Source organism: Macadamia integrifolia, chromosome 6 (assembly GCF_013358625.1).
Source record: "Macadamia integrifolia cultivar HAES 741 chromosome 6, SCU_Mint_v3, whole genome shotgun sequence".
In the NCBI taxonomy this organism is placed as follows: Eukaryota; Viridiplantae; Streptophyta; class Magnoliopsida; order Proteales; family Proteaceae; genus Macadamia; species Macadamia integrifolia.
Window position 1 is genome coordinate 10,893,939 of NC_056562.1, and position 27,330 is coordinate 10,921,268.

Genomic DNA, 27,330 nt, shown 5'->3' on the forward strand with positions numbered 1-27,330 from the left:
CCACTTTTTTGAATATAGATTCTCCTAAATAGATAGTGACATCAATTTTCGATTATCTATTTATATCATAAATGGAAAAACCATCCAACAATCTGAAAATGGTATGGTTAATTGACGTGACAATAGAAAACCCTGGCTCCGATGGCAACTATAGCATGATATATGATGTTATCAACTCGTAGCAAAACTAAAAGAATGCATATTTTCACCATTATGCCCAGGTTCCTATAGAATTCAATGAAGCCCAACAGTTTCCAAGTTGAACAATGCAAGCATCCCTCTATTTGTAACCAACAAAGGTTACAAACGGAATTTGCAACCTCACTTTTTTACTCCCAATACAATGAGGTGGCACTATACTAAAAGGCCTAAAAATGTAATTTCACTCCAACCTACCCCTTCCTCCGGCTCCGACCCCCCTTCCCTTCATTCCCTTGTAGCTGGCCGGCACTCTCACAGCTCTCACCACTGCCCCACCCATTCCTCAACTAATATGAGCGGTGTGTTATTAATTGGGTTTCAAATTCAACAAGCGACTAGGTACCTCTCTAGGGTTAATCTTCTTCCCCTCCTCTCCTCCTCCTCCGTCCAAAATCCAGGTTAATGTAACCTCCTCATCCATAAACAGACCCCAATGGCCACCATCCCTAAACCCCCGTCAGTAGATGTCCACAGCAATGATCTTTAAATTCAACAGAATGTGAGTAAAAGATTGGTGAACAGGGTTGTGAATCCATTAATGCAAGATTAGGTGTTGGCACCACCTTCATCCTTCAGTTAATCGTCTTTCGACTTTCAGAGCTCTAATTTTGTCTCTATCCATTAATGAATCATTTATATGATGCTCAAATACAATTTTGTCTAAGAGAAATAAGTCCTATATAATGGAAATCAAATGTAATGTCTCAGCCTGCAATCCGAAGATGAATCTCCATTTAATTAGCATAATTTTTTAAGATCTTCCAGAAATCCAGCACTGTAACCTTCATTCCGTATGGCAAGAACACCAGTGAGATACGATGGGAGGTCCAAAATACCTTTCCTAGGTTGAATCAAAGGGACAAATGCTATGGCTGAAGAGATTCTCTCTTCACCATGGTTGAAAGATAACTCATGGGAGGGCAATAGCTTTTCATCTAAAACCAAAAGGCAAAAAAAAAATCTCGTCATGAAAATTAAAATAGACGTACTTAGAGACATCAAAAAGCAACTGATCAACTGATCATGTTGCCATTGATACGAACAAAACTATTAAGTTCATAGAAAGGGAAACCCTATGATGGAAAATACTGGTCCCTACAGCAAACAGAAATAAGGTAAAAAGTACAGCATAGCCTGTATCTCATATATGGGATACCAAAACTTGTCTGCAAAGGAAAACCTATCAGACCCAAGCCAAAGACTTCAAAACACTCCATCAGCACATTAAGAGAAGCCTATTTCTTCTCTTCTTTCTCTGCCTCTGCAGCCTTCTTCATCCTGGCTCCAATGTGGCGCTGGTTCATCCGTTCGAGACGCAACTTGGCATAGGCATTCAATGATTTCATCTCATCTGTAACCTTAACCAACTCAACAGATGGCTTCTCCAGTACAATAGGCATGAAATCAGCATTGATTTGAGTGGCAGTTGCCAATTCTTCTGGGCTAGAATCACCCGCCTGCAACAAAAACGTATCAGAAACAAGGCCCATGAAGGGTCCATTACCCAAGCAAAAGATCAGTCAATGTGAATTCTAGTTAAAATGTCATTTTACCTTGAATTTCCGGGCACGCCTTGGGAAGACAACCAGCTTGGCCTTGTAAGTCTTCAGCCTCTGAACATTAGCTTGAAGACCCTCCAGGGAACGGTTCCTGCGGCGATGGTCAACTGAGATTCCAATAGTTGGAGCAAGTTTCTTTGGAATTCCTGCAGCCTGGAAAGCACAAATGTGCAGTAGTAAGATCCAGGGGAAAGGGACTTGTTATATATATATATAACACGATATACATAAATAGGTAGGGAGGGAGCTATTGTCTCAAAGATAATCAACAACAATAATATGAAACCATAATTGTCACACTGGAACCAATGTACCCTGAAAAGGTGTTCTGTAACTGAATCAACACATGCCCTTTTTGTCTGAAATGGCCAGTTCTGATCCAAAGATTTATAACATAAATTTGTACTTGTATTAAAAAAAAATAATAATAATAAAATAAAATAAAATCATAATATAGTTCGTTTAGCATAGTCTTCTCAGGCAAAAAACTGAAAAGGAAAACAGTTATATAGACCCAGAGAAAAAAAAAAAAGGGGAGATTTATACAAAAGATAGGGGTAGACACTTGAAGATGTACGTGCATTCAATGATTTCGAAAAGAATTCGACATCTCCTTCTGGAAAAGAGAAGGGGAGAGGTGGGGGCTCCTAATATTGTTAACGTAGGCACCAACAGTGGTAGAAAAGGGTTCGTGCAGCCTTGGTTAGCCTTTACTATCCCAAGCTCAACCAATTGTTCTCAGAAAGAAAGAACGAGATATTTGTCTGAGAACTCAAGTCCCTGCAGTCTTGTTTGGTAAATCTCATGTTGTTCAAATTGTAGATTGCATGAATAAATTGAAGGATGAAATTGTAAGTGATACAGGTTGATGCAATATATGGGAAGAACCTATATTATAGATTGGATGAATGCAGAGCACACCATAGGAACAGTTTCCAATCAATGTCTAGGCAGCATTGAGAATAGATGAGTAACCAAAAGCTAACCCAACCTCTCTAGATGTTTAGATTTAAGAAAAAAGTAGCTTCATAATAAACTTTAATAATACATTGATTGATTTCAAAGCAATAAGAAAGCACTCAAACCATTACTACCACAATAATGAAGGTGGAAGAAGGCACAAGGACCTGAGTATATACAATAAAATATCATCTCACCTTAAGTTCTTCAAGAGAAAACCCCCTGCCAGCTCTAACTTTCATGTTATACTTTAAGGTTTGTCCATGGACGATAGGACGAAGAGGGCCAGCTGTAGGTCGTGGGAAGATCTTCACAGCTTTCTTTTGCCTTGCTGGAAATTTTTTCATTGAAAATCATATTAAAAACCAAGAGTAACTTGGTGCACACGGTAAGAACAATCAAAGAATCAAAACCTAATCATAAAAGAATATCAGAAGTAAGAAATAAAGAATTCCCAATAGATCTACTTACCAACACGTCTTCTGGTCTTGCGAGCAGGCTGGTTAAACCATGTCTTGACATAATTCTGCCAGTGCTTTCTGAAGTGCCCACTGGGCACAACATTGTTATGCTTCATGACTTACCTAAAAATAGCAGCAAGAATAAGTAATACAATGCAAGTGTGAAACAATTGGTTTTTGGCCACACTTTCTACCACTGTAACTACATGTGATGGGAGAAAGTGGGCAAGTGTACTTCGCTAATATCAAGGTGCACAAAGCACAAATAATTGAGAATGTGAACACAAAATTGTAAAATGATAATAGACTTTGATCTTATTGGACCATGAGAAGTTCGCAAAATGAACTTCCATGTCATTTTGGTAACAACAAAACGCTAGTTTCTTTATCAAAAGGTCCCAACAAAACAAAATACAGAGTTCTATTATATGCTCTAAATCTATTTTGCAAAACAAATGTCATCTTAATAAAACTGTCATAAGTTTTAAGTTTAACTGTTCAACAGGATTGGCAAGGCAAGATTTCCTCTAGTTCGGGAATTAAGGGAAATTCGGTAATAGCAATGGCATGAGCATGGAAGGATGGAAGCATGGAAGGATGTAATTCCTGCCACTAAGGTTGGCGTCAGAATGAGACATTAGAGGATTGATTCCTGAACATAGAATTAAAATCCAAGTTACTGAATTTCTTCACCCAATCTCATATGTAATCTAGTTACAATCATGGCAACTAAAACACAAATAACTACCAATCCAACCTAAATTGCAGCAACTAAAAGCCTGTAATAAAGCTGTTCTCTCTACCAGTGACCTAGTTCAAGAACACTAGAACTACAATGGTGTTGTCATCGTGTTGCGTCTCAGTTGCGCTTCTTGAACACATAACTTGGAAATTTACAGCCGTGTTCAGACTTCAGAGTTCATTCACTTCACTAGACATTCAAGAACTTCATGTTACATAAAACCAATATTCTCATCAATCACCCAAACAATAACTCAATCCGATTACCACACCTTTCAGCCACAGGTATGAACAGAAATAACCAAAAAATTAATAACGAAGAACTAACAAAAATCGTAACAAGTCTCATTCCAAGATCTTAAACCAGCCCAGGTGACAAAATTACATAAAACCAAGAAAACCCATTTCAACAGAGACCGAATAAATCCCAAACACTCGATTGATCAGAAGAAAAAATGAAACCTGGAAAATGAGAGATGGAATAATAAACCCAAAGAGCTTAAGCCAGAAACAATCGAGATCATCATACCTGAAACTGAGACAACCAAGAGTGAATGGTAGCCTCCAACTCCAACTCTCCAAGCCTCTCTCTGTGAAGCCTTAATTCCACATGGTTCTTTAAGAACAATAAAACCTACGATACCTAAAACCCTAGGTTTAACGGTCAGGATCAAACGATAGTGCCAAATGACATAGGAGGGCAAAATTACTTGGGCTGGGGCCTAGAGCATATGCCAGCAGGCCTGGGCCTAACTTGGTCCTATTTTCATGGGCTCCAAAACGGAGCCCGCTAGTTCTACAAAGCCCTCTGAAAGGGCTACACGGCCCCATTTATACCAGCTTTTTGATCTGCTATATTTTACCTGTTCAACTTGGATGTGAAAATGTCACCTATTTATGAGTCCAAATTGTTTGCGAGCTGTGTGATGCATTGAGCATCTAATGGCTGGGAGCACCCAGCCATGCACCTAAGTCGTTGGATGCTCACTGAACCTCACAGTAGACAATTTTGACACCCTATTTATTAGGTATACAGGGAGCATAATGGTAGCCACTAGTCTAGTTTAGGGGTACAAATACAGTAAGCCATTGCTACCTTGACTGTTTGTCTCTATCTAAGGATTACCTACTGGGTTTGATCGCTCCAAGAGCTATTTTGTCCTATTTTAGGCCCTCTTTGATATCATTTTTCTTTTTTTACTTTTGTTCAAATAAAGGGCTTTGGTTGCATTTGATATCATTTATGGAGCTTGTTTCTATTAAAAAAAAAAATTGATTAAACTCAAAAAACAAAAAGGGATTAAGAGTCATTTATGTGTTTTGGCCAAAATTGATTTTCACATATTTTTTGCGATTAACTTTAATGAGCATGTGCTTAAAGTCCTAATATGGAGGATAAAGTAGTCATTTGCTTTGTAATTAGAAATCCAAGTCCCTTGCCCCTTTTCTTCTTCAGTCCAAAGTGGAGAAAGAGAGTTATAAGGAAGAATGGTGATGAGAACATCTCTTCACCCATTTCTTCAAAAAACCATTTTTTTCTCAAGGAATTACCAAACCATTTTTATGTTTTAATAAAAAATGGTTTTTGTTAAACAAGTAAAAATCAAAAAGAAAAAATGACACCAAAGAGGGCGTTAGAGAATCCAAGATAAACTTTTAGATGAAAAGAAAGTCTTCCTTCAGCTGCGGGGAAGGAAATATTAATTAAATCTATGACCTTTTCTCTCCTTTCCTACACTATGGTGTCGTTTAATAACGCTCTAGGAGAATGATCCTAGTGTTCTTTTATCCCACAGGATTGCAAATAGAACAGAAACGTGTTTGGCACACTCGCTTCAGTTTTGAATTTTCACGGAATGAAACCAGTGAAAAAGAATAGATATAGAATACATTACAAGAACACCAAAATTTATTCTTTTCACAAATTAAATGAACAAAACCCCTTGCCTTTTCCAACTATTCCCAATAAAATCACACCAAAACCCAGCGACAAGATTGCCCACTCCCCTTGCAAGAAAGCCTAGAAAAGGGGTCTCAACTCTCAACACGTGGACCATCTTCTTCGAAGGTTCTCTACCACACAGCAGGTATCATCATCATCATCCTCTCTCTCTTTCTCTCTCTCCTCTTTTCTCTGTAAACATGTATAATGATGTGAGTCTGGCAGTCTTGCTTCATTTTTTCATTTCTTGAAACTTGTATTGAGCTATATTTGGAGTCAAACCAGTTATTGCTTTATTATTGGATTTATTGAAAGTTGTACTGACCTTAACCAAGATATTGTTGGGATTTTATAAATCAATGTGGTTTTCACTAGGGAAACTGATAGCTTTCTTTTAGTTAAGTTGTTCTAAAACATATTATAATTTGTTTGCATTCACATGATCTTTGTTGAGTGATAGAATGCTTGGAATTAGTACATAATGCAAACAAGGAGAGCAATGGACATAATACAAACCTAACAAACAGTCCATCTGAAGCGCAATCTATTACAAATGTGATCTTAATATTTAATGTTTTTCCCTATGTATCATAAGCCCTTCATGTCAAGGTCCTGTAACGGATCCATATTGTTTTTAGTTATTAGTTTGTTCTCATAGTCTTAACCTTTTATATATACATATGATAGGGACTTGTTTCAGCCTGAAACATAAGCTCTTTTCTTTCTTGCTCTGAAATGTAGCTATTCATTTTATTATCATACCAATAGATCAAAGTTTAGGTGTTGGGAGGGAAGGAATGGAAAAAGGATCATTATGAGAAGTTAGTCATCCAGAGATGATGCTTGGACTTTGTGCTATTAGCTTTGTTGTGTAGATGCATGGTTTAAAGTATCTTCGATACTGATACGATACCCTCTGATACTAATACGATACCCTCTGATACGTATCTTAAATTTAGCTGATCGATACGATACACACCGATACGATACATGAAATTTTTAAAATCCTTTCGTATCAATATATATCCTACGATACATACCGATATGCATCAATATGCCACTGATACACATCGATACGATATGATATGCACCAATACGACTTTATGAAAAATATAAAATCGAGGTGAAATGTACGTTTCGGTATGTATCGGTATGTATCGATCGGTACGTATCGGTAAGTATCAGTGAGTATCGGTATGTATCGATCGATACGTATCGGTGAGTATCGATATGTACTGATACAGTGCGCTACGGTCATATAATGGCCAAGATGGGTAATTTTTCAGAAAACACGATTTTTTAAGGGGTTTTTGTTCCAAAGTTGTTGCTAGCCATATTTCTCACAAACTAAAGTAAAAATCAAGGTTGAAAACAAGGATTTTACATTTATGGGACAACTACGAACCTTGAATTCTTAGTGCAATACCTTCAATTTAGTGTTTATGCATAATACACGTTATCAATAGCTTTTTTTTACAAATTCTTTATGCAAAAGTGTTTAAAAAAATGTTTCATATCCATTTATGTGCGTATCTTTAGCGTATCTTAGCGTATCTCCGATACGATACAATACACTCCGATACATATCTTAATTTTGGCCAACCAATACATCGATCGATACCGATACTTTAATCCTTGTGTAGATGCTTTTGTCTTTGACTTTTGGTTTCCACCTTGGCCCTTGCCATCCCAACTTCTGTTATTTTTCTTTCCTCTTTTTTTTTTTTATTTTAAATATGTAAAAAAGGTCAGCATTTTTTTATTTTCTTCGAGAGAGATGAATGATATTGTCATACCTCATGCCTTCACTTACTTGAAGGCTAGTGACCTGGATCCACACCTGTGTCCAACAATCCATTAAGGATCTCCGATGCAATTTTTTAAGATCACAATATAATAAAATAAATCTAAAATCCACAATACGTATATAGATATAAATCAGTAAGATAACCACAACTAGTGAATTCTAGTGATAATACCATATTTACACAAAAGAAAGTTTAACTTGACTAAACATGGTTACAAATAATCACCCCTTAGGGTCATATCCAATATATCTACCAAAAGAAACAAAAATAGAAAATGATAACATCATCTTCAGAGAGCTCCGAAGGCACAATCATTATACACACAACCAGCCTTGTGTGCTATTAGCTCTTTGACCCATAATTCGTTTCTATAAAGAGTCGGCTCTTCAACAACAGTCTCGAGAAGGTTCTCTGGATCACTATCTACAAACATGGCAACAAATGGAGTGAGCTTCCATGAAACCCAGTGGGGGGGAACACAAAAAATGAATGTGTATTAAATAAATGCAATGTCATGATCCGGTTTGTTATCAAACAAGCCTAGTGAACAGATTCTAAGTCCATGTTGGGTTTCGGTATCCATTGTCATGAATGTGCGTTATCATATATGAAATACAATGATAAAGAAGATGTTCAACAACATCAAATGAATGCGTTTAAAATAAATATAATGTCATGATCATGTTTGTTATCACACAAGCCTAGTCAACAGATTCTAAATCATGTTAAGTTTTAGTGCTACTGCAATATAGGTGGCATCCCCAATCATAAATGTACGTTATCGGTCCTCGAAGATATAAGCTAGTTGTGAATTAGGAGCGTACCGATCCCTGCGTGGCTATTTCGGTATCCGGTAAGCCCATATTAATAATCCCCTATATTTACGACAACATTGGTATCCAACCTTTGGTGATAGGTTTATCACGACAACGACATCCACCCACCTTGATCACCGAAAATTCCCTTAACCTTAGTCCATCGGATAGTAGGATTAGTCAATCCTTAACCCTCCATTGGAAAGGATTATAACACCAGGTTTATTCTCCTAACCAGATGTAATCTAATATGAAAGACACATCGTAACATAACCATACTCACACACACTATTGGCATACAGTATCGAAACCCAACCTTCGGCTACTTGTACCCCACACTCACACACTATGGGCATATAGTGTTGGAACCCAACCTTCAGCTATCCTGCATCCCATTCATCATCATCAACAACAATAACAACACACACACACACAAATACCAATACACACATATACCAACTCCAATACGCATACATACTAACACTAACACTAATATCAACATCAATATGCACAATTCAATACTCAAATAGTAACTAGTTTACAATGCAACTATCATGAGCACACACATGGATAATATGTTAAACACTCCATAAAATAGTTCACAACACCCACTTACATTGTGTTCCCACTTGTTATGTATTGTCGACGCTCTCATGTTGAGTTGCCTCGCCGCTTGACGACTCTATTCATAGGAAAAATAAAGTGTTTTTTAGGTTAAGCTATATATACTCCTAATTCTCTTTTTATGATGTTGACCCCATCCCCTCCTCATGGTTTGCTCATTTTAGATTGTAGATACATGTTAGTGTTAGTGTTAGTGTTCTAGGATTAGAATTCATGCATGTAACACATGCACAGACTAATTAGCTTAGGAATGATGTGATTAGCCACCTTTGAAGCTTAGATTCTAGGGGTTTATCTAATTTTCCCGATTTAGGGTTTAGGTTACTAAATTTTAGGAATTCAAATTGGAGTTTTCATGCATTGTTCTCCAATTTCATTTATGATCACACCAAATCCCTTATTCTAGGTGTATTACATCATTTCCCCAATATATAGTTAGGTTCAAATGGTAGATTATGAATGTTTAGTCAATTTCCCAAATCTAGGGTTTAGATTGTCTAATTTGGGGGTTCAAGATGGGGTTTCATGTAGGAGGTATCCAAATTCATTTTAATCTCCTGTTTTAGGTTTATTACATTTTCCCCCAACATAAGATTAGGTTAGGATGGGTGATTAAATGGAATTTGACCAATTATCTAAATTCAAGGGTTTTGGGTTGTAAATTGGGGCTTTTCATGTGGGAGGTCTCCATTCTCAATGATGAGTGGCTTAGTTAGCTATATTAGGTCTCCTATACAAAATCTCCAACTCAATTTATAGATTGAGTGGGTGGGTAGAGGGGATTTTGGTGAGGTTTCTAATTTAGCTTGAGTGAAGAAAATGGGGTAAGAGAGAGAGAGAGAGAGAGAGAGTAACTCACCAATGTTGTAGGGTGAGTAGAGGTGATCTCCCTTGCTTCCTTCCTCTTCCTTCTCCCTTGCTTCCTTTGTTATTCTTCTTCTTCTCCTTTCTTTCTTCTCTTGCTTTTAGTTTGGTAGAAATGAAATGAATGAACAAGTTATTTATAGTAACTTAAGTGAATTAGGGGTTTTTTGGGGAAATAATGGGTTTTTCTAATAACTCATTAGATGGCAACTTAAGTTTACTGAGACTTGTTAGAGAAACAAGTGGGTTTTTCTAATAACTCTTTATATGATAACTTAAGTTTATTGAGGCTTGTTTGGAAAATATATGGGTTTTCACCCATTGCTAGGTTAATTCCTCAAATCAAAATTATTGGCCCCACCTCAGTGTGATCTAACATATTAATCCATTCATTGATAGGTTGTATCAATTATTGGAGGTGGTCTAAGGTGCACGGATGCGTAGGCCCAGGCCCCCATGGCCAAATAACCTATTTTATCACAATGCTTCTACTGGTGTGGGTCAATTGTGCCCAATTAAGTTTGGACAATTTCACCATGTTGTGTAGAGGGTTCCTAGGGCATGTGCAAGTATGTGCCATATCTTGGTGCATTTCACTACTGGGGTTTGTGTATCCCTTCAATGGCAAGGGACTTACATTGATTTCTTCTTTAGTGGTTTGTATGTAACACCCTAATTTGATTTCACCTCTACCTATGAACAAACAAGGGTACAGTGCAGAGAAAGCCAATGCTGGCTTGGTTGACAGTAGTGGAATGCCAAGAAGGCAAAGATGATCCCACTTGTTCTTGTTCAGCCTGCCAACATTGTTGGGGAGATCACCAGAAGGTGTGGGCAAATGGGTAATTTTAATTATAATAGAGTAGATACAGAGGGGAAGGATGACAAGCCAAAGAGGGGACTAAAATTGGCCAAATCAGCGGGTACAAACTGGCCAGCCACTTTGCCTAACAGATTACAATTTTTTTTTGTTTTTTGCACTATGGGCCCCACACCCCTACTGTGCAAATCCCCATTCTGCCCCTATGTAAATAACCCTAAATAAGGGATGAGATGGTATATTAAAATGTTAGAAATAACCAAGGAAATATTTTAGAAATTTAATTATCAATGGATTAATTAGGTGTTATAAATATATATATATATATATATTTTTTGTGTGTGTGTGTATAATTAATTCTAGGGCCCAGCCAAAGTTCATTAGGGGGTGCCATATAAATGAATGCTAGGGTAGTATTTCACCCCTTAAGGTCGTGGGTTACTGTTAATAGTATTAAGAAAAGGAGAGAAAAGAGAAGGAGATTAAGAGAAAACTCACCTATCCCAGACTCTTGCTGGATAAATCTGCATCCAAGTGAGTAAATCAACTGCTATATTAAAGGTAGGGAGGTAATTTTATATGGATAAGGTAGCTAAGGTTAGGTTGGTGGCCAATTAAAGACAGCTAGGGAAATCCTGTACAGGGTATTGTTACCCAGTGAGGAAAACCCCATCCCAGGGAAGGTTTCAGGGATCCAATTGGCTAAAATTTTGTCCCTGCAAACCCTGGAATCTAGGGTTCCTAAGATTTCAAATGTAATAGGTGAAAGTGGGATGGGAATTGAAATCAATTAAGTAGAATTACCTTAGAGCAGAATTTTAATGGTTATTAGAATTGGAATTCCATTACCAATTAAATCATTTAAATATTATGTTCTGAGTCTAAATTGGGTTGAAATCATATGTATAAGGCTGCCAGTATCTATACTCAATCACAGTTCAATGATCAATTTAGAGAAAATAGATTAAATTCCACAAAATTCCCTAAATTGAGATTTAACCTTAAAATTCCTCTAGAACTTAATGGTAGAAACCTAAAATAAACAATTGGAAACCCAGATATGGGTCATTGAGAAATTTAACCAGACTCCTCCTACCTGAGTATGTCAGATCAGATTCCAGAAAGGGGAAATAGGCCTAATTTAGCCCAACAATAACCTAAGCAATAGAGTACAACGTGGCATAATCAGATTCTGCAAAATGAAGGAGAACTGGTGGGTTCTGACTGGCCAACTGGTTTTGACCCAGGTAACACACTGGTTAGGGTTCCAAAAGCCAGATAAGTTGTGTAATAGGTTAGCAGACCTTTGGACATAAGTTTGGATTTGAATATATAAGAATGAATGAGAAACATAACTTATGACTATAGTTTCAATGCTTGGAATTTCATGTGACCTCGAGGGCTGTAAGTATGGATGAAACTCCTTCACCCAATGAGGATCTAATAATAATTCTCTACACCCAATTCCACTATAGAGGAGATTTAGGGAATCAATACATATACATTGGGAAGAACAAATAAAAACCTGTACAGATTGGGAATGGGAATGTCATAATTTAAACAAGTGGATAGAAGTAGGAATTTGTTATGTATCAAATGATTCAATTATATTTTGAAATAGGGAACATAAGTGATAATGAGGAAATTTTCTTGAACCCAAGAAGTGAACTTGCTAGAATTGAATACCAAGTGATTGGGTGCCCTGACTTATTTTACGGAGTGTTTTGTTAGATATAATCTTATATGTGACTCATTCATATGATGTGTACATATAATTATTACTTGTGTTGATATTGGTTTGTGGACAGAAAAACTGAGACAAGTAAGACAAATGAGTTGGGACACTGATGAGTGCCTAGTATATATTGTGTTAATATGAGTGGTGTATGTTGATTGTGCATAATATAGACATTGTGGATTAGGATATCACCACCTGAGTGCTACAACCCCTTGTCAATAGGGGGATAGGTACTAACTAATCCCGACTCGTGGTTGCTTAATCAATAGTACACTTCTATGGTATGCCATACTGTACCTAGAGACAGATTGCAGCAGGATACGATGTACTATATGCCTGACTACCTAGGGTTACTAACCTAGGGGTTAGCTGAGAGATCGAGGTTACTTTCTAGGACTGGTTGACTCCTGCCTGCAACGAGCTTGTATTCCTGAGGCCCAACATACAGGGTAAGGAATAACACCTACGTTACGTAGCACTATACCCTTTATTATCATACCTAGTAATGGATTAGGAAGTAGTGTAATATTAAATGAATCTATGAGCATCATTTAAAAATGTGGAGGAACATGTATTGCATCATTTGTATTGCGTGTGCTTGCTTGCCCCCACCCCTCACTGAGCATGATGTGCTCACCTCTCTTATTTACTTTTCTAGATGACGAGGCTAGTATTTGCCAACTTCCTACTCTACTTATGAGATAGTGACCCTGGATCACTTGGACTATTTTCAGAGGATGAGGTCAACCATAGACCCGATTGTGACTCTAAGGATTGTGCCTACGGAGGCCAGTACTTCTGAGGAGTAGAGATTTCTCATGACATTTCCTTTTTTGTGTATATATTATCTGTGTGAGAGCACTCGAATGTATATAATTGTATATAGTTACTTTGTGAGAAGTTATACTTTTTGTGTAAATATTTTTTTGAGAAAAGTGTATATATATATATATATATGTACTTTCATCTGGATAACTGTAATATAAAGTATCACTTAGAGACAAGGGGTTGTAGCAACCGGGTTTGTGATATGCTAGCCCAAATGCAATCTAAGTGATGTTGTCTATCCACCATCCATCACACAAGATAATCACAATCACTAGGCACACGGTGCCGAAATCCCAAAATCCCCCTCACCATGTCCCATCTCACATTTCTCACCTCCACAGTCCACAAGTAAACCAAATTCACAATCTCATAAAATTTCATTCACAAGATAGCAATTATAGGAACAAGGTACATCAATTAATCACTGCACATAATGAAAAATGGGAAACACTCTGTAAAATAAATCAACCCCTAATCACCTTAGTAACCTAATCAATATGCTCGGTGAATCCCCGAAATATGCGTATCCTCGCTCGCTAATTTAATCTCTATTTAATGGCATATAAAATAACACCCTATCATCATGTATATATATATATATATAAATCATTAACCCTATCCCTCTATATATATACATAAATCATTAATCCTATCCCTCTATATAGCCTCTATACAGACCTGATCTGACATGTACTGGGTCATAGACTGACCTTCTTTCCACACGAGGAGACCCCACATACTGACCCCCTTTACTAGGCCAAACATGGGTCACCGACAAGTGACAATACACATTGGTGGGTAGGGCATTGGCTGGAAAAATAGAGGCCACAGAAGTTTTGCAGTCACCTCATGGGCAGGTGGCTTACAGAGCCATCGACTAGGTGTAGGCCCCTGCCAGTGAGCTTGTTTCTACAGAATTTTCTGCTTAAATACAACCAGCCTTACTGTGGCTGATCTGCTTTGGCTGAGTACGTCGCACTTGACCTCAGCTCTGAGTAATATAAGAGGACCCTAAGACATCTAATAGGGTTCAATTTTATACAATTAACTTCCCAATTACAACATACAATCAGTCCCAGTGACAGTTTGGCTGAGATTTTTTCAAATTTTTGAATGCATACATGAACTCAGCTCTTATCCTGAGCTTCCTATCATTTATAATGACTATTTTGGAGGTGGGAAGCCCTAAGAATCATGGTTGCACCGTATTCCAGCTCCAATTGAGTCCAATTTAGAAGAATTACATGGAGAAGAAAGAGAATTGAGGAATTTACCCAATTCTCATCCAAAATTCAGCAACTTAGGTTTGCTAAGCTATAAGCCTGGGCTTTCCCCAAAATTTATCCATTGATCTAAAGCTAGAAAATGTTAGGAAATATGGATTGACTATGCTCTAGTCCCAATTAAACTTAATGGGGCAAAAATGGAGGAACCAAAGACAATTTGGAAAGTGTCTTACATACTTTTCTTAAAAAAATTCAGCAAGAAACCATTGTATGCATAAAACCCCAAATATTCTGCATAGATTTACCATTCCCAACTCTAATTTGCTACAATCCTAACATGCATGGTCAAAACTCCAAGTTTTGGGGCTCACAGAGATGGGTCAGAGTGGGTATGGGTCTCTGAACCGCCTCTGAACCCACTATGAAATGCCAATTTTAGCAACTTGGGCTGCAATTCATCTTTGGGAATTCATAGTTGAGTTCAATTTCTTCATGCAACTAAAACCTAAAAAACTACCAAGAAATTCAGGGAGAATTCATTTCTATGTGAGAAGAATACACTCATCTACACTATAGATTGAATAAGTGAGTCCCAAAATGCTAAGGCTTGCTCCCTTCCTTTTGTCTTCTTTTTCGTCTTCTCCTCTTTCTCTCCTTGCTGTTCCAGCAGAATTTGGTAGTTAAATGATGACCAGTAACTGAATATGCCCTTTTATACTACAGCCCAATATAGGCCTTAGGACATATTTGGCTAAACTATCTTAAAATTGAAATCACTTCAATTTTTAATTCCCATTGGTGGACCCCACTGTAATTTGACCTATTAGGTACAACATAGACAGTATAAAAACCCCTATGTACTGGGTTATGACCTGCTAGTGGGTTACTGAACTGTCCTAGTTGTCCGCCCTCTGTGTCAAAGCCCCGTAAATAGTATGCCATAAATTCTTACCTTTGATCCCATTACTCATGGAAGGTTTTCCAGTAAATTTTGCAGGAGGTGCACTAGCAAGTGGGGTCATCCTTGGCTTCCAAAAACTCCACCACTGCTAACGAACCTTTAGAGGTGCTTCTCACTTCCAGCTCCTCTAAACAGCAAAAACCAGAACTGTGTTAGACCAAGGTATCACAGCCATGTCCAATTTGATGGTCACAAACCCACTTTTGCCTTCTTTTTTTTTCCTTTGAAGAGAATGGAATATTTCAAGTGCAATGACAATATTATCTGACATTTGTCCATTAGGCACAAAGTTAGCCTCGAATAGGGAGATGAAATGATGAGGTGGTTCTTCAGTCTAATAGTTCTTGCAATGATTTTGTAAGTGACGTTGCAGAGGTTAATAAGCTAAAAATCCCCAACAAGGGCAGAGTGGTCCTTTTAGGTATAAGAAAAATAAGGGTGTGGTTGACACCTGAGGGGAAGAAGAGTATCTCTGAAGAATGTAGTAACAAACACTACAAGAAAAATGGGCATTCGAGATACTTTTTCGCAACAGATGTAATTCTGTCTCTAAAGAACCCATTTAAGGACAGATACAAGTATGTCACTAAATATTTATCAATCGGGATGGACATGCGTCGTCACGAAGTTTGGGACAGTATACTTTCATCTCTATTGTCATTGAATTTACGACGGATTATTTTCCTTTGCAATTAAACTTAATTGGGACAAATATAGTTCTGTCCCTATATCTTTATCAGTTGGGACAGATATATTGTTATCATGAAATTTGGGACGGTATATTTCTATCGCTACTGTGATATAATTACAATGGTTTATTTTCCGTCACAAATAGTATTAGTTGGGACAGATAGTTAAAATTACAAACATCCTCATTAATCTGGTCACAAAATTTTTGGAAAAAAAAAAAAAAAACCTTGGAAACCATCAAGACCAGGTGGTTTGTAAGCAACAAAAGAGAACACAATGTTGTGTATCTCATCAAAAGAGGGTATCTAGGAAAGAGATGTGGTATCAAGATTGTTGGGGGGGGGATAGGCATTCGAAAAAGGAGGGGTCAAGGGAGTTGGACGTATGAAAAGATTGGAGAGAAAAAGGGCAAAGTCTTTGGTCATAAGTTGATGGTCATTTAGCCTTTCTCCAGATGTGGATGTAATGAAGTCTATACTTCTCCTTCTAAAGTTGACCTTAGTAACAATATGATAGAATTTGGTATTGCAGTCCCCTTCAATGATATATATATATATATATATGCTTAGATTTTTTATACCAAAACTTTTATTAAGCCTCAAGAATCCATTCCAATTTGGAAGAGAGGTTAGCCAATTCATCAAAAGATGGAGAGGATTTGTTTTCCAGGTGAAGCATATTATTGAGGTAAGAGGATTTGAGGTTCTCTATATGGCCAAAGACATTAGAGTTCCATCTGGTCAAGATTTTACTTTAAAAAGTGATTTTGGAAATAAGGTTATACTGTCCAAAAGAGTTCCATTTTTCATGGCAGAAGGGAAGGAACTCAGGGTGTGATGACCATGCATCCTGATAGTGAAAGAGTCTCTTGAAAGTTTTTTTATGGTGGGTGGCATGTAAGATGATAGGATTATGATCAGAACCAGTTGAAGGTAATTTGGAGAGGTAAGCATAGGGATAAAGAGTGAACCCAGAGGTATTAACAAAGGAGCAATCAAGGTATTCTTTGATGAGATGTGGGGGCTTTTGCCTATTGGACCAAGTAAAGGGGTTCCTATAGAGCTTAATTTCCTCCAGAGTGAAAGAAGAGAGCAAAGAGTGAAGGGCACTGGAATATGGGGAATTCTTGAAAGGAGATCCCCCAATCTTGTCAGATTGGGAAAGGATTTCATTGAAATCACCAATTAGGAAAACATACACTGATGAAATAGAGTAGAGAAAGGAATGTAATTCAAGCGAGCAATCCTTTCTAAACTGCAGGTGGGGAAAGGCATATAAACACACAAGAATCCACTTGTTCAAGATGGAGGGAGTGCTGTCGATTTCCACGGATATGAAAAAAGACCCAACAAAAATGTTATGAGCCTTAATGGTATTGGAAGAAAGAACCCATAGCCCTCCTTTTTTTTTTTTTTTTGCTATTGAGACTCCACTATTAAATGTAATGAGGGGTGATGAAATTTTCTTGACAACAAATGGCTTAAAGGAGGCATGATTAGATATTTTGGTTTCACACAAAATAATATCAAGTTTTTCCTTTTTTATGTGAGTCGCAAGACAATTTTTTGTGAGTAAACTATGAAGCCCAAGGAAATTCCAATGCAATAGTTTCATTGTTAGTGAATAAAGATAGCAAAAACAAATAAAAAAGTGGAAGAAAAGAGCATAAGTAATGGCATCATCAAACAAGATCCTAAGATAAATGGATAAAGAATATAGAGAAATGGATAAACTAAAGTAACACAAGATATGCTAATATGATTGAAATAAATAATCACGACAACATGATATCAACTAGGATAACAGAATTTCTAGAACAAGGGGCAAAGAAACTACCTTGGGATAAAATTTATAGCAATATATTTTCTTTCTAAATGAAACCAAGGCGTGATGAGGCTAAGCAGGATGTAGAAAACAATAGAGAAATAATAGAATATGGATGAAAAGAACAAAGTACATTTATCCAGTTCTGTCGAGTTGTCACCCTTACTCTCCCATTCTCAGAATCACCAGTGGAGATGATGCCATGTGTATACGATATGTCCAAGTGATTCTAGTGGTCCGCATTGGTGCCCTTCTCATTAAATCGATCAACGATCTGGTGGAGGAGGAAGCAAGGGTAGTCACAATGGAATAGGGCATCAAAAATCAAGTCGCAAATTGTATCAACTATTGGATCCTCTGAGAGAAATGTACGACTTCACTTTTTAGATCTTTGCATCAACTCATTAGCATGCTGAAGGGGAGTTTGTGGTTGCAAGGTGGATCCGAATCAGGTGTATTGAATAAGTACTAGTGGATTGTTACTTTCTTGGCCTTAGTAAATTGAACAATGGGGAAACTACGATGGAGGTGGTTGTGTTTGTGGATTGATGAGTAAGGGTAGGAGATATTACAAAGGAACATTAGAGTGCCTCAATGTATGATGCCTATTGGGGTGGAATGCTTGAGTTAGCATACATTCCAAATGGTAACAGAGTCCCAAGAAAGTCCAATATGATAGAGTACGGTTCATGAGACTGATTTGGGAGGTCAGACAACATATCAATTATAAAATCTATGATAAAGGGGGTAGGAGTAGGGGCTAAGAAAAAAGGTCCTTTGGGTCTATAGAGAATTGCTGCTAAGACCAGAATGGGTCAGAAAGAAAAGGGGAGTTAGGGACAAAGAGCCCCTGAGTTGAGATAACAATATCCATGTCAACATCTACCCTCTTGTGCACAAATGGCGCACATGTTACCTGACAACAGTTGACAAGAATGGTTTAGTGATTGTAGATTGGAAATGGCTCCAGTTAGGATAGTTGTTGGTAGGATCTTTAAGTGAAGGGAAACATTTGAATTTGTGGCATATACGACCATGATTGCAATAAATGGATTCAAGATCATATTTGGAATTTAATGACAGCAGCAAATTCATGTTAAGGTGATTGTATTTCATTGATAGTCTTGCTTGTACAATACATCTTTATATAGAGATTACAAAGAGTGCAGTATAGAAGGATCCTATATCACATGTGAGTAGTGGACTAAGGCTCTATATCACATGTGAGTAGTGGACTAGGATTCTATATCACATGTGGGAGTTATACTCCAACTCTATTATCCCATGTGATAGAATTAGAGTGCAGGTCAATCTCTATGTTTGGGATAGAGTTTGTGTATAAGTAGAGTGGTAGTTAGGTAGGAGTCCTTGTGAGAGAGAGAGAGAGAGAGAGAGAGAGAGAGTTGGTGTCCAATAGAACTCCTTCGTGATAGCAGAGATAAGGTTGAGTTAGGGTATAACTCTAACTACTTTGATAAGCCATAAGGGAGATTCACTTTTGAATTGAGGCAAATTGATCTTTTTATCTTTAGGAAAATTTTGATTCTCACTATCCTGTGTCCAAGTCCCAGTCAGCAAAATTAAGGTTGAAATTAAGAACTTTTTCCTACACATGAAATAGTCGTGAGAATATTATATTAAAAGTTAATGCAACATTTGGTTGTTTGAGACTAAATTCCATTTCCTTTTTTGACAAAGCTGAGTCAGTGGCATGAAGACCAATGTGTATGAGGGATTTTTTCAAACCACCATGGTGAGAAGGAGAAGACAACATTTTGAGCTTCCTTAGAGATGAAATCCATAAAGAATGGCCCATTTTTGAAGCAACAACCTTGGATCCCAAATAGATACCAAGATAACAGAGACACTCCTTGAAAGGGTTCGGCAAGTTAACAATGGTTCCAAATAGGGAGGTGGAGGAGGGAGAGCATGGTCTGGTGAGGAGATCAACAAAGACATAAAGGGAGTTAGCTCCCCAATACAACTCTAGGTTTAGGGTGGGCAAGAGGATGCTTAGTAGAAGATGCAGAGGCCATAGTTGAAGTACTTGAGATTTTCCTAAAGGAACCAACAAGTCGTGGGGTGGAAAGGTGTCGAGTGGTGAGGAGATCAACAAAGACGCCATGGCGAGGAGATCAACAAAGAGATCAAGGGAGGGAGCTCCCTAATACAACTCTAGGTTTAGGGTGGGCAAGATGATGCCTAGTAGAAGATGCAGAGACTATGATTGAAGTCCTTCAGATTTTCCTAGAGGAACCAACATGGCATGGGGGGAAAGGTGTCAAGTGGGTGATTTTTGGGAGGGTAAAAGGTTAGGGTTTTGGGTTGTCATAGGTGAGATATGAGTGAGAGAGAAGGTCACTGGTGGAAGTTTTCCACAATGGATATGGGAGAAAAGTTAAAAGTGATAGGATAAGATTTGTTGAACCGTTCTCCAAGGGAGGAAAAAAGGTGAGAAGGGGAAAAGGTGTCTCTGACTTTTTAGTTGTTTAGTGGATAGAGGATAGAGATGAAAGATTCAACGACGACGAGGGATCCACTTGCTAACCAATGGGACGGATAGGGACAACACCCTAGAACCAAGTAGAGAGGTGAGAAGGGGGGAAAGGGAAAGGGAAAGGGAAAGGGAAAGGGGGGGGGGGAGAAGAAAAGTGTAAATGGAAAGAAGAAGAAGGAATAGATTAATGAAAGTGGAGAATGGTAGGAAAGGGATTTATAATCTCTCAAGCTTGCTCTCTTTTCTGCGTTTTGTGGTCCTAGTAAGTTAGTTAGTGGGCTGGGTTGAGAGTTTTAGAACGATGTTGTTGATGTCAAAAGAGCAGGAGATAGAATTTTATATATAAAGCTTGTGTTAGAAAATGTGGTTGTGAACATAATTAGCATGTATACACCCCAAGCAGGGTCAGATGAAAGTGCACGGCTTTGGTTCGGAGGAAATTTTTTTTCTGGGAGGGGACATGAATGGTCACTGGTAGGGAAAGGAGAGGCTATGAAGAAGTTTATGGAGGATATGAAATTGGGGAGAGGAATGAGGAGGGGACCTTAGTTTTAAGCTTTGCAACAACCTATGACCTATTTATTAAGAACACCTTATTCGTTAAGAGAGAAGAGCATTCGATTACCTACAAAAGTGGGCAACATACTAAGCAAATCAACTTCTTCCTAACAAAAAGGCTCTACAGATTGTTGTTGTTTGTAAGGTTATACCTAAAGAGAGTTTAACATCTCAACATAGATTGCTGATAGGGAGGTAAATAGATAGCTAAAATTTGATTTTCTGCATTTGTATCCGATCAAAGGGTATTCCAATTGAAATTCGAATTATCAAAAAAAATAATTATCCGATCCGATTAAATAGTCAATTAATGATTTGAGGGTTCTTATAGTTTAAACAGGTTCTAGAGAATGAGAAAAAAAGCTAAGACAACTTAAAATGATGGATTAAGAGCAAATCGTATTTATTGTGGGGGAGGAAGGAAGGTTTGGATTACACAAGTTAGAGAGTAAACGAATGGTCAAAAATTGAATTTAATCCGCATAAGTATCCCCAGCTGAAGCGTAAGCCAAGGAAACCTATATACCCCAGGGTAAGGTGGTGGAGATTGAAAGGGGAATTCATTGGGCTCTTTTACCGATAAAGTGGTGAAATAGGAAAAGTGGGATTTCTAAGAAGATTCCAGCATAATCTGGAATGAGATGTCGGATTGCATTAAGAAATTTGTTAAAGAGGTTTTAGGGATGTCTAAGGGTACTCGGTTAGCCTCTAGAAAGACTTTGTGGTGGGATGAGGAAGTGCAAGCATCCTTTAAGATTAAGAAAGACAATTTTAAGATTTGACAACTAGGGACATTGAAGATCAAGAGAGGTATAAGGTTGCTAGAAATGAGGCAAGAAAGATTGTCGAGAAATCTCAGGCGAAGAAATAGAGGACTTGTACAACAATCTAAACACTAATGAAGGAAAAAACTATTTATAAAATAGCTAAAATATGAGACAGGAAGAACAAAGATTTTGAGTGATGATAGTAGAGTACTTGTAAAGGATGAAGACATTAATATGAGATAGATTGAGTATTTTTGTGTTTTACTAAATGGAGACAACTCATGGAAAAGTAATGTGAGTATACATCATAACATTTTTTTTTTGGTAATATATACATCATAACATTACTCATCATAGATATGTTCGAAAGAGAGGAGTGATTGAGGTTATAGAAGCCCTGAGAAAGATGAAAGTAGGTAAGACACCATGCCCCAGATGAGTTACTAATTGAAGTGTGGAAGGGTTTGGGAGTTTATGGGGTTGTCTGGGCAGGTTGTTTAACAAGATTATGAGCACGAGAATGATGCTTGGTGAATGAAGGAGAAGTATTATAGTCCCAGTTTACAAAAATAAAGGGGATATATAAAGCTGTAATAACTATAGAGGTGTAAAACTTATGAGTCATACAATGAAATTGTGGGAGTAGGTCATCGAAGTCTGCTTAAGAAAAGGATTCTCAAGGACCCAATTTGGTTTTATGCTGGGAGACCCACGACAAAAGCAATTTACTCTCTACGGAAGCTTATGGAAAAATTAAGAATCTACAAAAAGGATCTCCATATAAAATTTATCGACCTAGAAAATGCCTACGACAAAGTCCCCAAAGAGCTAATCTAGCATGCATTGGAGAAGAAAGATGTGTTTAAAATCTATATAGACATAATTAAAGACATGTATAAAGATGTGTTGATTAGTGTGAGATTGTGGTAGTGAGTTTCTAATTACCATTGGGTTGTACATCAGGAATCCACTTTAAGTATCTATCTGTTTATGCCTTTCATGGATAATTTAGCCAAGAACATTCAAGGGAAGGTTATGTGGTGTACATTTTTTGCCCATGATATCGTTTTAGTGGATGAGACAGTGGCAAAGATTAATGATAAGTTGGAGTTATAGAGATCTACCTTAGAATCAAGAGGTCTCAAGATAAGTAGAATAAAGATAGAGTATATGGTGTGTAACTTTAGTAGTTCAATGATTGGTATCGAAGGGATGAAATTTGAGGAGAGAAAGATCCCACAAAGTGACTGTTTTATATATTTAAACAAGAATAATGAGATAGATGATAATGTTTCTCATATAATTAAAGCAAAATGGATAAAGTAGAGATGTGCATCTGGAGTGTTTTGTGATTGATGTATTCCTCTCAAGCTCAAAGGGAAGTTTTATAGGATAGTCGTAAAACCGACTATATTGTATGGGGCAGAATGTTGGTCTAAGAAGTGTAACATATAGAAATCGAATTAGCAGAGATAAAGACATTGAGATGGCAAAACTAGGAGAGATAGAGTGAGGAATGGCAAGTGATGAGTACATTTATGTGTGAAATATAGGGTAGTAAAACATGCATTTTATATATTTAGAATGGAGTTACCTTGGATTTTTACTCTCTTTTTGTGGGTTTTGTATTTTAAAGGCTATAAGTATTATTGGGTATCATATTTCTCCAACAATAACTACCTAGTGTAATTGGTGAGCTATGATGTGCAAAATTCCAACAGGATGTCTCAAGTTTGAATCTTATGATTATCTTTTTTTGAAGAATTTTGTTGAAGGTTTCTTGTTTTCACTCACTTAAAAGCACTAAGGGCATGAAGGGGATTTCCACATCAAATTAGAAGCAAGAAATATCGTGGAAGGAAAAAAAAAAAAAGAAGAAATAAATCTTGTCCAAATCTTCTCTCTCCTCCACATCATCATGAGAAGATTGTCCAAATCACACAAAGCAAGAAGGAAAATCATCCAAGGGAAAGAAAAAAATTGGCCAACAAGGGTTGTGCGCAAGATTTGAAGAGAGGGAGAAAAAGAAGAGAAAAATAAATTAAGAAAAATAAAAAAAAAATAAGCAAAAAATTATAAAAAATTTCTCCAAGTTTATTTATCTCTTCTCTCTCCTCCACCTTAACACTTTTTATCTCAAAAGATCTCATCTACTAATTGTGTTTTTTTCCCTTTTAGGAAAGAGAAATTTTTTACCTTACCTTCTCATTCCTTATAAATACAACTCATGTAAGAGGAGGGGAGACACTTCATTCTTCTTCTAGGGTTTTTTTTTTAGTTGCTCTATCTCTTTCTCTAGTTTTCTCTTTCTCTAGCTCTAGTTCTAGATTTATGCTTTAAACATTTTTGTAAGTTCTTTTTATTCAATTAATGCAAACACTTTTGTCTTTGATTCAGTCTTTTATTTTTATTGTTTAAGCAATTAAAGTTGTAATTTTCAAGTTCTAGTTCTAGACTTAGTTCTAGGTGATAAGAACAAGCTATGAAGCATGTCTTTCAAGTTCAATTTTTTTCTTCAAATTTGTTTTTTCTAATACTAAAAATTTCAGATTTGGTTTATTCCAAATCTAGTTTTTAGTACTGGTAGTATCTCAAATCAATCAAGTTTTCAGTTTAAGAGTTGAAATTTAAGTAAGTAGGCTCCTTCAGTAGTCTTCTCATCCCCCTCTCATTCTCTCTTCTGATTACCCTTCTTTCTTAATTTAGGATTTTAATTTCAATCATTACATTATTGCTTTCCTTTTTCCCCTAAGTTCATGGCTAGTGTATGTGTTGGTTTTTCCCCTCCTAGCCTTAGAACCATCATTTTATTATTTTTATTTTAATTGTCTCCCTTTCCCTAAAGCTTAACCCTTGTCAGAAGGACTCTCTGGTCAAGTAGAAAAACTCATATTATGATGCATCCCTCGAGCTAAGTAGAGAAATCTACTTGTGAGTCTCTTTCTAGTTTTATCCCCTTTCTTTTACTTTATTTTTATTTTAGCATTTTTTTCTTCATTGTTTTTTAATTGCGTGGGTTATTTATTTTTAGTTATTTATTCATTTAATTTTAATTGCGTGGCTTGCGTATTTAAATTCTTAGATGACGAATGATTAAGACGTTATTTTAGATACATATGTTTAGGACGGTAGTTAGAATTAGATCACAATCATTAACCAGTTCACTTTTGCATTATTAAAAGAAGTAAAAAATAAAGTGGCTACTCTCCCTTTGTTCGACCCGTAGCTACACTGATCAGTATGCTTGTGGTTACATTTGAAATCCTAATAACAAGGTAAGGCCTGAGTTGGGAGTAGCTCTAATTCAGGACAAGCCCTAATAATGCCATTTAAGTTGGTATGTGCATGTTCTACGGAGGCCTTGGAATGCTCCAGTAAGGAGGATTGATCAATATTGAATTTATGGATTTAATTAATTATTTAGGTTGATTAAATGGGTGAGAGTCAAGTTACATGAACCAATTTGGTCCACTCTAAATTTTAGGGATATGCTGGCCCAACCTATTGTGGTTTAGGGTTTTGGGCATAGAACAATATTATAAATACTAGGTTTTGGGTCTCTATAACTATTATTCATTTTTTTCCACTCTACCACTGAAGTGAGAGAACCACGGAGGTCTAAGGGGCTATAGAAGATCCATAGCCTAGAGAGGGACATTGGAGTAATCGATATCGAATATCGTCGGCATACTAAGTGAAAGGTATAAATCAATCATATGTTTTGATCTAATCATTTGTGTTTTAAGTTTGATATCATGTTCTAGTTGTCTATATGAGAACCAATTATGGTCAGTTATAAAACCCTAAAGGATCTAACAACCAATGAGAAGGAGCTAGAAAGGCTAGGGGCAAGCTTAAAATAACCATTGATGAGTTGGTAAGAAATGATATGCAAAAACTAGGGATTTGACCCTACTATGACATCAAATAGAGTTGTTTGGAGGGCAACGATCCATACAGTCAATTGCGTTTAGGTGGGATGACCGAGAATTGTTGCACTGCCTTGTTTCTTTTGTCTATCTCTCCCTTTTTCTTGTTTCTTCCTTACATCTTATTCTTTGAAGGATCCATGTAGTCAACTCCATTTAGTTAGGAAAAGTTAAGTTATTGTTGTAATACATTTATGATCACTCATCACCAGCTAGAATAAGCTTTTAATTAGTGACAACAAAGTAGATGGATGAATTGCATGGCCTAGAGCTCACAAGGAAAAACCTTCTCTGAGAAAGTACGCGTGGGCAGAGCCGAAAATGAACAAAAAAATAAGAAATGAAGGAATGTATTCTTTCTATACCAATCCCTATGCAGGAGACTGATGATGAATATATCTAGTATCTAACAGCTTCTAGAAAATTCACTATTGCTTCTGCTTATAAACTCTCATTTTCTCAAGAAGACCAAGTTATTTATCCTCTTTGGCTGAAGATATGTCATTTGAAATGTGCCCCAAAAATTAGATCCTTTATGTGGAAGCTCCTTCTTGATTCTGTTCCTCATCCTTTAATTCTAAAGGAGCGTGGTGTTAATATTCATACAACTTATCCCTTTTGTCAATTTTCTGCTGTTGATACCATGCATATATTTGTTTCTTGTCCTTTCTCTAAGGTAGTTTGGAGTCTCACAAATATTCATGTTCTTCTAAATATTAATCTTTCCATTAAGGACTGGTTCAACAATTTGTTTAACCCTCACCTTCATCCTTATAATCATGATTGGATCTGTGCATATACAACCACAACTCTGTGGAATTTATGGCTATCCTTTAATGTAGCTTTTTATTCCAATGAGAGAGCTAATCCATCCACAGTGGTTTTGAAAAGTAAGTTAATGGCTTTTGAGTATTTTAAAGGATTCAACCACATTGATGCAATTCGAAGTTCTATTCATATCTCATGGATACCACCACCTCCTCTTATTTTCAAATTAAATTTTGATGGTTCTTGCTTGGGAAGCCCAGGTCACGCCGGTTCAGGTGGTATATGCAGAGACTATGATGGAAGGTTTATTTTTGGTTTTTCTCAGTATATTGGGATCACATATGCCAATGTTGCCGAGGCCTATGCTGCAAAATTTATCCTCCAGTATGCTATTAATTTTTGTCTTGATCATGTTATTCTAGAAGGTGATTCGAAACTTATAATTAACCTCCTCCAAGATTCAGACTCTGAGCCTCCATAGAGAATTGCTCCTCTTATCAAGGATTGTAAACTCCTCTGTATGAGATTCAGATCCATTAGTTTTGTTCATATAGATAGATAGGGTAATGTGGTGGTAGATTGCTTTGCTTCGCATGCATCTTCCCACCGATCTTTTGATTTTTGGGAATCACACCCTCCCCCTTTGTATCTACCTCTCTTTTTTTAGACTCTTGTAATACTTCTTCCTTGCATTCTATTTGAACTTAATGAAATGTGTTCAACTCCCCACACTTACACCCCCCCCCCCC

General features: G+C 37.0%; 1 protein-coding gene across 1 annotated transcript; it reads right to left on the reverse strand.

The window, feature by feature from the left end:
• Positions 1-1,169: 1,169 nt before the first annotated feature.
• Positions 1,170-4,600, reverse strand: LOC122082802 (60S ribosomal protein L13-2). The gene is made up of 5 exons (XM_042650578.1): positions 4,452-4,600; positions 3,192-3,304; positions 2,918-3,051; positions 1,755-1,913; positions 1,170-1,658 (listed from the first exon to the last, which is right to left on the reverse strand). Exons 2-5 carry the CDS (start codon positions 3,295-3,297, stop codon positions 1,437-1,439), a joined length of 621 nt encoding a protein of 206 aa, XP_042506512.1. The 5' UTR covers positions 3,298-3,304; positions 4,452-4,600; the 3' UTR covers positions 1,170-1,436.
• Between the last annotated feature and the right edge of the window lie 22,730 nt (positions 4,601-27,330).